Source organism: Odocoileus virginianus, chromosome 31 (genome assembly GCF_023699985.2).
Source record: "Odocoileus virginianus isolate 20LAN1187 ecotype Illinois chromosome 31, Ovbor_1.2, whole genome shotgun sequence".
NCBI classification, from domain to species: domain Eukaryota; kingdom Metazoa; phylum Chordata; class Mammalia; order Artiodactyla; family Cervidae; genus Odocoileus; species Odocoileus virginianus.
Window position 1 is genome coordinate 5,922,633 of NC_069704.1, and position 13,901 is coordinate 5,936,533.

General features: G+C 45.6%; 1 protein-coding gene across 6 annotated transcripts in view; it reads left to right on the forward strand.

Moving 5' to 3' along the window:
- Positions 1-13,901, forward strand: part of ASTN2 (astrotactin 2) — a 996,620-nt gene that overhangs the window by 36,260 nt on the left and 946,459 nt on the right. The window contains exon 1 of one of the 6 annotated variants that reach the window (XM_070459204.1): positions 1,317-1,404. The exons of the other annotated variants lie outside the window; for them this stretch is intronic. Coding sequence (XP_070315305.1) covers positions 1,332-1,404 — 73 coding nt within the window. The 5' untranslated portion in view covers positions 1,317-1,331. Of the gene's footprint in view, positions 1-1,316; positions 1,405-13,901 lie in introns of those variants that run through there. 6 annotated transcript variants of the gene reach the window in all.

Here is a 13,901-nt window from a genome sequence, read left to right on the forward strand (position 1 = left end):
GTCTCATCAGTTGTAACAATTGTGTCATAATAACACAAGATATAAATAATGGAAAGAGTCTGTGTGTGTGTGTGTGTGTGTGTGTGTGTGTGTGTGTAGAAGAGGTAGGTGGAAACTCTGTAGTTTTCCTTCATTTTTTCTGTAAACCTAAAGCTGCTCTTAAATGAAAGTCTATTAACTTACAGAAAAATAAAGGTCAGACAGAACCTGGACGCCACCCTAGGCTAATTAAATCAGGATAACTAGGCGTTACCGTGCTGTTTTGTTTTTGTTTGTTGTCTTCTCGGGTGGCCTAGGGATTCAAATATCCAGCTGGGGTTGAGAGCCACTGCTCAGAGAGGCCGTGCCAACTTCCATCTTTACCCATGCTGTTTCTCTCTTCCTGGCCAAAGGCCACGCAGAATTCCTCTCTGCCCACGCAGTGTACTCCGTACTTGGATATCTGGTTGTGCACGTTGGCTTCTCTAGGCTGAAGATTTTTTAAGGACAGGGACTGTGTTCAGCACTGTGCTTCTGCGAGCATTTGCTCCACAGGTCGCCCTTTTAGTAAATGTTACGGAGTGAGGGGACAAATGAATGGCTAAACCTGCAAGTTTAGCCGATCCCTCCTCCTTGCTCCCAGAATGGCAAACAGGAGACTGGGAAGGTGGAGGATGCCTGGAGCTGGGTAAGATGAAATGTCCCCAATCCCCTGCGACTCCTACAGACCGCAGAGAAATCATTTCCTTGGGGACCCGTGAGCGCTCCCCTCTGTTCCCTTTGCCCTCCAGCTGGTGTCCTGAGTTTTGGTTAGGGAAGAGATGAGTTAAATTTGTCTCTGCCATTTCCATTTTCTTTCTCTGCAATAAAGTTAGTGATCGCTTGGTCAAACTGCAGTATAATGCAGTTAGGCGCGTGTGTCTCATCTCCTTCAAGTGCCTAGGGAGTGACTTCTGCTGCTGTAGGAAATAGCTCTGTGGTCGGTGAGCAAGCCGAAAGAAGAGAAACCAAAAGCCCTACCCCCCCACCCCCCGCCTGCCGACGCTGGTCCCCTCTGCTGCTGCTTTCACATAGGAAATTAAATTGCCTTCAGGTTGTGAGCAAAGGGAAGGGTGATGTAGAAACAGGATATTCACAGGTGCTTTCTGAAGCAGGGGAAATTGCAAAGGATCCCTTTCATCCTTGCTTAGGTGGGGGAGACACACACACATACCGTGGGAGAAGCAGAGTCAGGAAGCAGTTAAGAATTTACCTTGTTTTTATTTGGCTTGAGTTCCAGCTCCTGGCATAATATCTGTACTTGTTTCTCTGCACGTTCAATAAATTATCTTTTGGCCAATGAGGAGTGACTGATGTCAGATTTACGGCGAGGGACCCCGAGGGCAGGGCAGCCTGTGAGCTCTGTTGAAGGGTATCAGGAGGAAGGTAAGCAACTGTATTTTTTAATCCTCATGAGTCTTCAGAAAAGAGGCTGGGAAGACAAGGCAGAATACCAGGAACTGAGGACCTAGTTAAAATGGAGCTGCAAATTGTTACCCGCCCAGGGAGCCAGCCCCAGGCTGTGGTTGAAGAGCTCTGATTTCTAATCTTGGGGGTATTTCTAGCTCCCTGAGTGCCCTGAGTGAGTCTCATACATCCTCCAGCTGTATCAGGGTGGTAAGCAGTGGGACTCAACTCTTTATTTAAGCATAGAGACTTTATGGGATGACTCAGGAGGATGGACCAGCTGAAGACCCAGGCTCAGAAAGGGCAGCTCTGGGGATCCTGAGAGCAGGAACCTGTCTCGTCTCAGATCTGAGTGTCTCCATCAGGACAGAGGGGCTCTGAGTGTTATCCACCCTTGCCTCTCTCTCTCTTCAGCATCTGTTGGCTCCAAGTGGCCTCATATGTATCCCTCAATTCCAAGAGGGAAGAATAGGACAGCTGGATTGACATTCCTGCCAGGTTGTACATGTTGGAGAGACCTATATTTTGAGAAGTGAATCTAGGGGCTGATACTAAAATGGTTGCTGGGTAGCAAAAACGACACATGTCCTCATCAGGGACCTTGGTGTTCTCATCTGTAAGATCATTGTGATTTTCCAAATCCTCTTTTAGCATCATAAGCTTTCCTTCAAATAGAATCTTGGGCAACCCACTGTAAAAAAAAAAAAAAGAAAGAAAGAAAAAGAGAGAATTACTCAGTCCACGTCGGGGTGAGGATGCTTCACGCCCTGCCCTGCAGGACGTCTCTTCCTCTTCCCCTAAAGTGGTCCTTAAAACATCTCTCTCTAACCCAGAGGTCCGTGAAAGGCAGCACCAGTGGACTGTGTGATCTCCAGGAACATCTTCAGCTTTGGCCTTCACAGCAGGACAGGGCATCTAAGTCTCGAGTAGAGGAGAGGGGTCTTCAGGGACATAGTGACTGGGTTGAGCAGCCTCTGCTTGCCTGGCAAAGATGATGCCCTTCACGCGACCTGCTGCACCCATACCCCAGTGCATGCCCAGAGAAGTCGGTGCTCGGCGTCTCCCTCCAGAGAAAGGCTTTGCCTTAGGGAAATGATGGTCAAGTGTGGACCTTCTGGTTTGGGCCCTGTTTACATCCTGCCGGTCTCCCGGTGTTCTGCTTCTCCATTTCTGTGGGGTTTCTTTTAATCCCTCTAATGTAACAATCTCCTTCTGCCTTTGGACCTTTGCACAGACTATTTGCTTTGCTTCTTTTGTCTGCCTGACTCCTGCTGAATCTTCAGATCCTCGATTAATGTTGCTCCTTCAGAGAAACCTTCCTGTTTTCTCAGGTTAGAGCTAGTCTCCCTGTTTTTTAATTGCTCAAAATTTATTATTTATAATTGTTATTTTTTTATTCTTATCTGAAGGTGACTGACAGCAATGGCTAAGTTAGCCAAGCTGTTAATTTACTCCCCCCAAAGGTTTATTTAACACTTCAGAAATATCTTTTCTCTTGATGTAAAGAGAAAGTAACGAAATGTGCACAGTCTCCCTGTTTTATATATAAGCTCTTCTTACCGGTAGCAATTTGTCACAGATTTTAATTATACATTTTTTTGGTTTGTTTATCTTTTCTACTAAACTATAAGCTCAGCAAAGACAGGAATCATATTTTTATTAGGTGCCAAAAAATGTACATGGAATGAAGAAATACAGAGTGTAGTATAGTTCTCAGAGGATTGATTGAGTTCAGTATTTATTGAACCGAACACCTTCTGTATACCAGGTTCTCTCCTAGGGGCTGGACTGGATCTCTAAATAAAGGCGTAGATCCAGCCCCTGGGTTGCTCATTTTCTTGGGCAGGAGAATGGTGCTGTTTGCTCGTTTAATCCCCAGCCTTCCCCAGGAGGTCTGCACGTTGTAGAGTGTAAGGCCCGGAGAAGGCAACTGACTCGGGTCACACAGTGAGTTGGTTGCTATGCCAGGACTGAAACCTGAGCTTCCCGACTTGGTGTTCCTCCAGTTCTTCATCCTTTTTTATTTATCTTTGGCTTCACTGGGTGTTGTTGCTGCACAAGGGCTTTCTCTGGTTGCAGTGAGCTGGGACTACTTTTGTTTGTGGCGTGCTGGGGCTCCTTCTGGTTCAGAGCACAGGCTTTCCCCGCGTGGGCTTCCGTAGTTGTGGCTTACAGACTTCGTTGCCCCAAGGCATGTGCGATGTTCCAGGACCAGGGATCGAACCCGTGTCCCCTGCATCAGTAAGTAGATTCTTAACCACTAGATGGCCAGGAAAGCCCCTTCTCCCATTCTTGTGGCTAGTAATTTAATTAGAAATGAACTTTTTTTTTGCACACAAGAGAAAATGCTTCCATTCTCTCCCCCAGGGAGAAAGTAGTCTTGGCTGGGCAAGGATGAAGTGTGTTTGCAGGAAGAGGAAATGAGGGCAGAGGTTGGGCAAAGGAGGGTGCCACAGCCCTTGTGGGTTTCCACAGGGCTTAGGAACTGAGCCGGCATCTCAGAGTGGCGGGCCCTCGGTGTCAGAGAGGGAAATAGTCATCTGGTATCTTGCATCCTGTGACCTCACGGAGCTTGCCTTCTCCTCTGTGTCCCAGGTCTCTTCCTGTTCCCCCTCCCTTCCCATCTCTCCCTCTGCGCTCTCCTCCAGAAATGCTTTCTGAAGGCAGCTTCTGCTCCATTGTGGTCCCAGTAGTGTCGGCCCCAAAACAGTGGATCCTGACATGGTACAAAGGCTGTGTCAGTTTGTTCTGGCCTGCTGGTTAAGGAGAGCGCCATGTTTCTTGGTCACTGAGACTCACCAGACCGTAGCAGTAAAATGGGTACAAATCCCCTTCTTACTGATTCGCCCCTTGTGTTAACCTCTCAGTCGTGTCTGACTCTTTGCAACTCTATGGACTGTAGCCCGCCACGTTTCTCAGTCCATGGAATTCTCCAGGTGAGAACACTGGAGCCCCTTATACCCCATTTAACCTTGCTGGCAGCTGGCAGCACTCCCTGTTAATTGAGAATAGCTGCCCATTCCCAGCTCTCCTGGCTGGTAACAGAGGGTGGTCCTGGTGTAAGCACAGCCTTCTTTGGCTGCAGGCAGAGTTACTATGACTAGAGCTAGCTATATGATTTTCTTCTTGTCTAAGAGTATGAAATGTCTGCTTTCATTTTTTTCCCCTTCCCTCCTGATCTTTGTCAAAGAGTGACAGCTTCTCTAATTAGGCAGTTGAGAAGGTAACCTTAGCAACTCCAAACCGGCAGTGGAGAAAGAGACTGGGTTCCGGCTGCCCCACTAGCCTGAGCGCTGGGCGCCCTGGGCGAGGCCTGATTGTACTCCGCGTGCGTTAGCGACCCCCAGTCTTGCCCCACCAGAGCTGGCTCCAGAGCTGCCTGACCATTCTCTGCTGCTGCGGGGAATTCAGTCTCATCCCCATGCCTTTTCAGTCAAGAATTAAAACTCCTGGATGCCAAGAATTCCTTGTGTTTCCTAGGGCAGGCAGAAGACTAGAGATTTTTGCACTCTTGCCTGGCACTTCCCTTGCTGAGCTATCACAACCCTCCAGCACACTCCTGCCCTTCGTGGTCTTGATCACGCAGTTGTCAATATGCTCATCTTTCCCCCCTTGTGTCTCCCCAGTCCGTTCTGGGCTCATCCCCTACCTGACTCCTTTCCGTCTTCCAAAGCTCTTTCCTGGGAAATCTAGTTACTGGCATTCCCCATTCGCACGCATTTCTCTCCACCTAAAGCTTCTTATTCAGTGTTTATCACATGGACCACATAATCTAGAAACAGTGTTGTTGTTGTTGTTTTTTAAATTAATTCCTTTATTCTTTACATGACATGGTTTTCTGGATCTGAGTTATGCTTTGCAATAGGTGAAGTGCTTACATATTCTATATTCTTTTCACAGCATATTAATAGGCATGATGGGCACTTATCATTCATGTGCTTACTCAGAAATAAAAGGAATGTTATGGTCTCTTTCCTGAAGAAAGGGCTTCAGAAAGCTTCAGAAAGAATTTATGTAGTGGGGTTGATCACAGTGGGCACTGTGTCCTAGGACTGAGCTGTGGTACTAAAGGCGGTGCTGAGATATTGTCTGTGGGTCTTTCCTCTCATTTTTCTGTTCTCCAATATCCCCTAGCTCCCTGTCATCCATTCATCTGCCCTGTTTTTCATCATACCACTGATTAATCTAGCAGCCATCGACCCATCCACCCTTCTGCCTCTTCATCTACTATCGGTCCATCCATTCTCTGTGCTAAGAATTATAAAATTAGTATCTTTGGGGAGCATTCAGCCCCGGAGAAGTCAGGACAGGAAGGATGATGAGTGCTCAGCTGCAATCCAAGGTGCAACCTGATAAGAGCAGTGAGATAAATGCCCTGGGTCTTCTGAGCAGGCAAGAACAGAAGACTCCAAATCTGAGACGGCTTTCCAAGGCTTGTCACCTTGCAGACCTCTCAGTGTATCATGTGATGCCCAAGGTTCACAGGAATGACTTGCCCGTGTCATCTGTCAAGTTGGAGAACCAGGGTTGGATGGCAGATCTGTAGAGCGGAACTAGGTTGGCTCCTTGGCTCTTTGCTTCTCACATATGGGAGAAGTGTGGCTCAGAGATGGGAAGGCACTAGGACCATGTTACTAGTATCCATCTGGCAGCAAAACTGACCCTTGAGCAGAAATCTCTTGATGTGGTTAGGCTCAGTCATGTGTTATGATGAGAAAGGACCCATGATTTGTTTAAGTGAAGATTGTCTTGGGTTTCACTTCTGTCTTTGAATCACTAGTTCATTCCAGTACTTCTTTGATGAGCCATACCACTCTGTCCCCAGACTTCCCAAGATACCTTGAGTTCTGGGTGAAACTAGACTCTGTAAGCCATCCCTTCTCTTGCAGCCCAGCCTGGTTCTACGTGACCACACTGTCTCTACACCTTCCAAGGACCACCCTTTTAACCTAGTCCAGCCCTGCCCAGGGGCCCAATTTTACCACCCAGATGTGGACTCCTCTCTGGATATTCCCAGGCATCCTTGAAGCTGGCGGTTGAAGCTGGGTCCCAGACAGCGAGGAGACCAGGTTCTTGGCTGTTGACGGTAGATAAGCGGAGACTTAAATGGTGATTTTCTGGCCTGTGATCCCCTGTTTGTGGATTTCATCTTTTAATGGAAGTGCAGTAAATAAAAGCCGTTTTCACAATACGCCAAGCAACAGGTCAGAAACATCTGAGCCTCTGGAATTGATAGAAGGGAGCTAAGCGTAACAAATCTCCCCAAATTGCACCCGGCTCCACTTGTATCAGCTCCCAAACTGCATCCCCCAATTATTGTGCAAGGCAATTATTTCTGAGCTGGAGCTTTCGGAGAATGCCGCGTGTGGATGGTGGGTATACTTTCACTGCTTCTCGCCAGATAGAGTTTTTCACCCCGTTTTTTGGCTAGTGTTTGAGCCCTGATTGAATCTTATCCCTACTCCCGCTCAGCATTTTCTTCCCCACCTTAGAGGCTGAAGTCATTCTTCAAGGCTTGTTCAAACGGCACCTTCCTTCACGCAGTCACCCGCCTCCTCTCCCCAGTCTTTCAGTTCAAAGCAGTAGTGTTAAGCCGAGGTTAAATTTACATACAGTGAAATGTTTCCCTTTCAGCGTACATTTCAATGAGTTTTGACAAAGGTCTACATCCATGTAACTAAGAACGTTTTGATTACTCCAGAAAGTTCCTCGATCATCCCTTCCAGTCAGCCCTCAGCCACCCATAGGCAAGCACTGGGCTGATACCTATCATTATGTATTAGTTTTGTCCCGTCTTGATCTCTTCTCAATGGATACATGTAATACAGGGGACAGAACACTATGGCCTATCGTCCAAATAATAGCCCCTCATCTCTTTTTGTATGACTTGTGAGTGAAGACCTTTTTTCTAAGGAAAAATGGTAAATGCTGCTTTTTTTTTTTCTGGTTCATAGCACAGTATCATTTATGTCAATTAAAGTTAGTCAAAAGCGATTTGTTCTGCAACAGCACCAACAAATGGAAGGACCTACCCTGTGATAATTTAAATACGACAAACTAGGTGATTTAAAGCAACAGAAATGTATTTTCTCACACTTTGGAGTCCGGAGGTTAAAATCAAAGTGTCAGCAGGGTTGAATTCTTCTGGTGGCTCTGAAGAAGAATCTGCTGGGTGACCCTCTGAGCGTCTGGTGGTTACCAGCAATCCTGGGTGTTCCTTGGCTTGTAGACACATCGCTCCAGATTCTGACTTCATCTACCTTCGCTGTTTGTCTGTGCTCCCATTTATTTCTTCTTTTCCTTTAAGTCCTTTTAAAAAATTTATTTTTATTATTACTTTCATTAGAGTATAATTGCTTTGCACTGTGTTAGTTTCTGCTATACTGTGAAGTGAATCAGATTCAGCTGATAGATGCATGCATCCCCTCCCTGTAGACCTCCCATCCACCCCATCCCACTTCTCTAGGTCATCACAGCACCAAGCTGAGCTCCCTGTGATATCCAGCAGCTTTCCACTGGCTAGTTTACACGTGATAGTATATATAAGTGTAATTGAATTACAGTGTTGTGTTAACTACTGCAGTACAGCCAAGTGACTCAGTGATACATACGTATGCCTTCTTTTCCATATTCTTTTTTATTGTGGCTTATCACAGACTATTAAATACAGTTTCCTGTAAGAATGCTTTTTGCATTTTTAAATAGGAAAGGAAATCAAAAGAAAAATGATATTTAATGATACATCAGAAAATATACAAAATTCCAATTTCAGTGTTCACAAATAGTTTTATCGGTACCAGTCAGGCCTGTTGGTTTGTTTATTGTCTATGGATGCTTTCTGGCTGCAGTGGCAGAGTTGAATGGTTGTGACAGCTTATCTGGGCTCCAAAGCCTAACCTGTTCATTATTTAACCCTTTCCTCAAAAAGGTTCTCGGCCCTTAATCTGTTGTACACTCTTCTTTCTGACACATTTGCTCAGGTTGCTGCTCTTGAGATTCGTCTTGTTGTGTAAAAAGGTGCTTCACCAGTGTCCCTGCGTGTGCAGTCCTGTCTGACTCTGTGATCCCGTGGACGGTAGCCCACCAGGCTCCACTGTCCAGGGAAGTTCCAGGCAAGAATCCTGGAGCAGGTTGCCATTCCCTTTTCCAGGGGATCTTCCCGGCCCAGGGATGGAACCCAAGTCTCTTGCATCTCCTGCAGTGGCAGGCAGATTCTTTACCACTAGCTCCACCTGGAACATCCCAATTTTCTGTTGTTCAGTCGCTCAGTCATGTCTGACACTATGGATCCAACAGACTTCAGCACACCGGGCTTCCCTGTCCTTCAGTGTCTCCTGGAGTTTGCTCAAACTCATGTCCATTGAGTCGGTGATGCCATCCAACCATCTCATCCTCTGTCGTCCCCTTCTCCTCCTGCCTTCAATCTTTCCCAGCATCAGGGTCTTTCCTAATGAGTCAGTTCTTTGCATCAAGTGGCTCCAGTATTGGAGCTTCAGCATCAGTCCTTCCAAGAAATATTAAGGGTTGATTTTCTTTAGGATTAACTGGTTTGATCTTGCAGTTCAATAGACTCTCAATAGTCTTCTCCAGCACCACAGTTTGAGAGCATCAGTTCTTCTGTGCTCAGCCTTCTTTATGTCCAGCTCTCAAATCTGTACATAACTACTTTAAAAACCATAAAGACATTTGTCTATAAAGACATTTGTCGGCAAAATGATGTCTTTGCTTTTTAATATGATATCTAGGTTTGTCATAGCTTTTCTTTCAAGGAGCAAGTGTCTTTTAATTTTGTGGCTGAAGTCACCATCCTTAGTGGTTTTGAAGCCTGAAAAAGTAAGATCTGCCAATGTTTCCACTATTTTCCCATCTATTTCCTATGAAGTAACAGGACTGGATGCCACCATCTTAGTTTTCTGAATGTTGAGTTTTAAGTCAGCTTTTTCACTCTCCTCTTTCACCCTCATCAATAGGCTCTTTAGTTCCTCTTCACTTTCTGCCATTAGAGTGGTGTCATCTATATATCTGAGGCTGTTGGTATTTCTCTAGGTAATCTTGATTCCAGCTTGTGCTTCCTCCAGCTCAGCATTTCCCCATTGGTGTCTTTGAGACATTAAGTGTAATACAGATGTAAAAATGCCTTGCTCAGTTCTGATACATAGTAAGTGCTAACTAAAGGTCTCTGCAGAACAGACTTGTTCCTCTTGCCCAAACCTGCTGTTCCGCCTGGTTGGTGAACCGAAATCCTCCCAGTCATTGACTCCCAAAACATCAGAGTCACAGCCTGTTCCCTCCCTGGACACGCACCACCCCCATCACCCTCTCTTGACCTGACCTCGTCTCTTGCTCTGACCTCTGCAACTGGTCACCCTCTATACCCTCCCTGTGACTCCCTCCAATTTATGCTGCCCAGTACAAGCAAAGTGAATGTATAACACACCAGGAACCCCCACTACTATCCCATCATCCTGAGGATAAAGATTAGGCTATTTAAAATGGCTTAAAGGTACCCATGGTCTTCCCTTACCTACATTTCTAGTCTTAGGTATCATCACTCTCCCTCCCTCCCAACAGTCCAGTCACATTGACCTTGATCTTAGTTCCTCCTGTGAACCACAGGACCCCCCCACCCCGCTCCCTGACCCCATGCTCATCTCTTTATTTTCTCCCTACTCTGGGAATGGTGATCACTCCCATCATTTGCTATGATGAATTGTTCAAAATGTCCTGCCAGCCGTGCATGAGAGTTCTGATTTCTCCACAGCCTTACCAAAACTTCTTGTTGTCTTTTAGCCATCCTAGTGGGATGGAGTGGTGTTTTATTCACCTGGTTTTTTTCTTACTTATCCTTTTGATCCAAATAAAGTATCAGCCCCTCAAGGAGGACTTCCCCAATGAACTAGAACAGGTCATAGTGTTCTTTTGTAACTCCCTGTGACCTTTTCCTCCAGAATCCACATCATGCTTTCTGAATGTTACATGTATTTTTATGATGTTGGATTATTCTGTAACCCCCCCACGGTCAACATGAAGCTCAAGGATGGTAGAACACAGTTATTCTATTTTGAGGGTCTAGCATACTGCCCTGCACGTGGTAAGTGCCCTCCCCCCAATAAAAGACCCATTGAATAAAAACATGAATTGATTCCTTTATCTTCTACTACATACTCTCATGACCTATGGTTTCTTACTTTCTAAAATCTTTCACATTAACTTCTTATCTTTCTTCCAACCCCTAACCTTACCATTTTACCTATCATCCACAGAACTGTCAGATTGATCTTTGTAAAAAATACTTAAAAAAATCATACCACTCAAAAGACATCCATGGCTACCTATTATATTTCCAATAAAGATACAAACTCTTGAGCCATTTTGATCAAAACCCCTTGAGGTGATATGTACTATAGTTGAGCTCTTGATGAAATATATAGAAGAGAGGATAGTTATGGAGCTTTCTTTCTCTTTTACTTTATTTTTGAGTTGTTTCCCTTGTTTTAAGCTTGGCACACATCTTACTGCTCTGATGAGCAATAAGCTCCTGGAGGACAGGGAAGTATCCTATTCATCTTTGGATGCCCCACCGTGCCTCACAAGCACCTGGTTTAAAGCAACTGTCAGTAAATGGTTGTTCACTAGGATTAAATTGTATTATTCCTCCCAAGAGATACATGTACATGCTAACAAAGGCCTTGGAAAATTTAACTGGAAGGATTAATGGTGGAATTCCAGACATGTAAGGCAGGCTGGTTGGGGAGATATTTTTGGAGCCAGCCAGCCACTACCACCTCACCTTGTCAAGGCCATGTCTCTCCATGAACTTGAAGCTAATTCTCCTTGAGTCGGATTAGTGACTCTCCTTCTTGCTAGCTGCAGAACCCTGAGTCCCTTCTTCTCCTCCAAGAGGTGTCTAACTTCACATGCCCATTTGTGGGCGGACCCTTTGACTCCAGACCCCAGAGATGGAGAAGAAACCCCTTTGTTCCTGATGACAGCATTTTGACCCAAAGATGTATTTATTTTTCCTCCTGATAAGTAGGAAGGATCCAAAGGCATCCAGAGAATTGCAGGTGGTGATGGAGTAAGGGTGTACACTAAAATGTAGAAGGTATTTCAGATTTTCTCAGATGCTACCAGGTGGGCCTAGAGGGGAGCAGAAATTCAAACCCTGAGCGTTGGGATGCATTCAACCTAGTTGTCCCTCAACTTTTCCAGGAGCGGTATCCCTCTGATGAAAAAAGGGCAGGGAATAGAGTATAGCTTAGATAGGAGGAAGTGGAATTAATATTTGATTATAATATCTCCATGATAAAGGTGGTGTCTGCCACACTGCAGGTGAGACATCAGAGTCACAGTGGGGAAAAGCGACGTGGCTGTGGCCATGGGCTGGCCACTGGCAGAGAGAGCATCCTGACGCAGGACCCTTACATCATGCTGCTCCCAGGGAGTCTCGTGGCAATTAAAATTCTCCCGCTATCTAGTGGGACGTTTCCTTCATAACATGGACCCAAGGATTCTAGACCTTGAAGGAGGTGGGATCAATTGTGGACTGGATTCCAGGGATCCCTGGGTCTATTCTCTGAACCCATCAAGTTACCTAGGATAGATCACTCCCTCTGTCTCTATCTGCTCTCCCGATCTAAAAAATGCAGGAGTCAAATCCACCTGTCAAGCCTCTTCCCGCTCCCATTAGCTGTTGAAATAGCCTTCATTTTTTCAACATATACTTTCTAAATTACATAAACATATAAAGCCACTCCTTTGTTAAAATATAAACAAAATCGCACAGAGTAAAAAGTAACTGTCTGCCCTTGGCATCCCCCGTATCCCTTTCTACCTGGAGAGAATCGCCGTTTATTTGGTATATATCCATCCCAATTACTTTTCTCTTTATTTATATTCACATGCGTGTGCAAGCCCAAATATGCATCTGTGGTTTTACCCATATGCAGGATGATGGCTCTTCTTTCCTGAGACTTGCTTGTGTATGTTTTTCATTTCGAGATAACTGGAAATCTTTCAATATCAGAACATTTGGATCTACCTCATTATTTCTAATGACCTTATTCAGTAGTATGGGTATACTATAATTTATCCACTGCCTTTTTCTACTGATGGACATTTATGTTGTTTCTAATCTTTCACTATCAAAAGCATGCTACAGTGAATTTTCTGTATGAAAGGCTTTCTACTCTGAGCATTTCTGCAGGTTGGATACCTAGGACTAGTATTACCAGGTCAAAGAGTACGACTATTTTCAATTTGAATAGATACCGCTGAATTGCCCTCAGAAATATCTATACCAGTTTACACCCAAAGTGGAGATTGGTATAGATATTTGCAATTTAAGTGGAGTTTTAAGGGCATCTTTGTGGGTTCAGAACACTGCCCATCACCCTTCAAAACAGCCTCTGCAAGCCATTAGTGATTCTGTTTCCAGGTAAGGCGGGTCTTACCCTGACTGCCTTCTGCGTCTGGTTTCCTGCAATTCAGTGCTTTCATGGCTTCCAAAACAGGGTTTTAGAAAAGGCTTTCCAGAATGGGGAGGTGGCTTGATTAACCTCCTGCCCAGGTCAGAGCCCTGGGTTTCCTGAGAAGTTCCCAGCGGATCGCCAGGGGTTGGCAAACAGCTGACTAATGGGGGGGGTGGCATGTGGCCTGGCTCGGAGATTGGCCAAGTCCTGAGGAGTTCAAAGACCTCTGCAGACTGCTTGCCCCTTGCTGACCGAGGCCCTCCACCCAGCGTGCCCTGAATAATGCACTGTGTTTATCCTCTGGGTCTGACGCCGGCTGAGCGTCCCCCCGCCCGCCTGCTCTCCCTCCTTTGTCTGCCGTGTGTCTCCCAGGCCTACAGCCTTGCCTGGAGCTCAGGCAAGAGGAAGGAGCGGCTGGTTTTTTAAAGATTAGTTGCACAGCTAGCAGTCTTCTCTTCAAACAGAGCCAGTGTCTTTGTTTCTTCCTGTTACACCTGAGTCGAGACAGAGAAGGAGAGAAAATGAAAGTGCTGGCATTTATTGAGCTCCCACTCTGTGCTGGATGTAGCAGTGGGCCCCTCGTTGGCTCTTTCCAAGAAGACATTGCTGTCCTTATTTTCACACGAGGAAACTTCGTTCAGAGCCATGACTCAACCCGCTTATAGCTGGAATTAGGGGAGCTGGGACTGGAATCTCTGTCTGGCTTCCTAGCCCAGGTTGTTTCCCCCACTGTGCCTGACTGCTAAGGAGAACTTAAAAAAATATATTTTGTTTTGGTTTATTTATTTAGTTACCTTTAGCCACACACATCAGCATTCAGCTAACCCCCAGATGTATATTCCTTGGCATTTCCAAAGATGCAAAGCATCAGAGCTTCCACAGTCATTTCCCGCCAATCCAGAGAATCACTGAGTCTGTCTTGAAACCTTCCCTGATGATTATTCATTTGTATTTGGCTGCTTCTCTGGGTTTGACTGTGCCAGATGGTTTATCTAGCTGTGACAT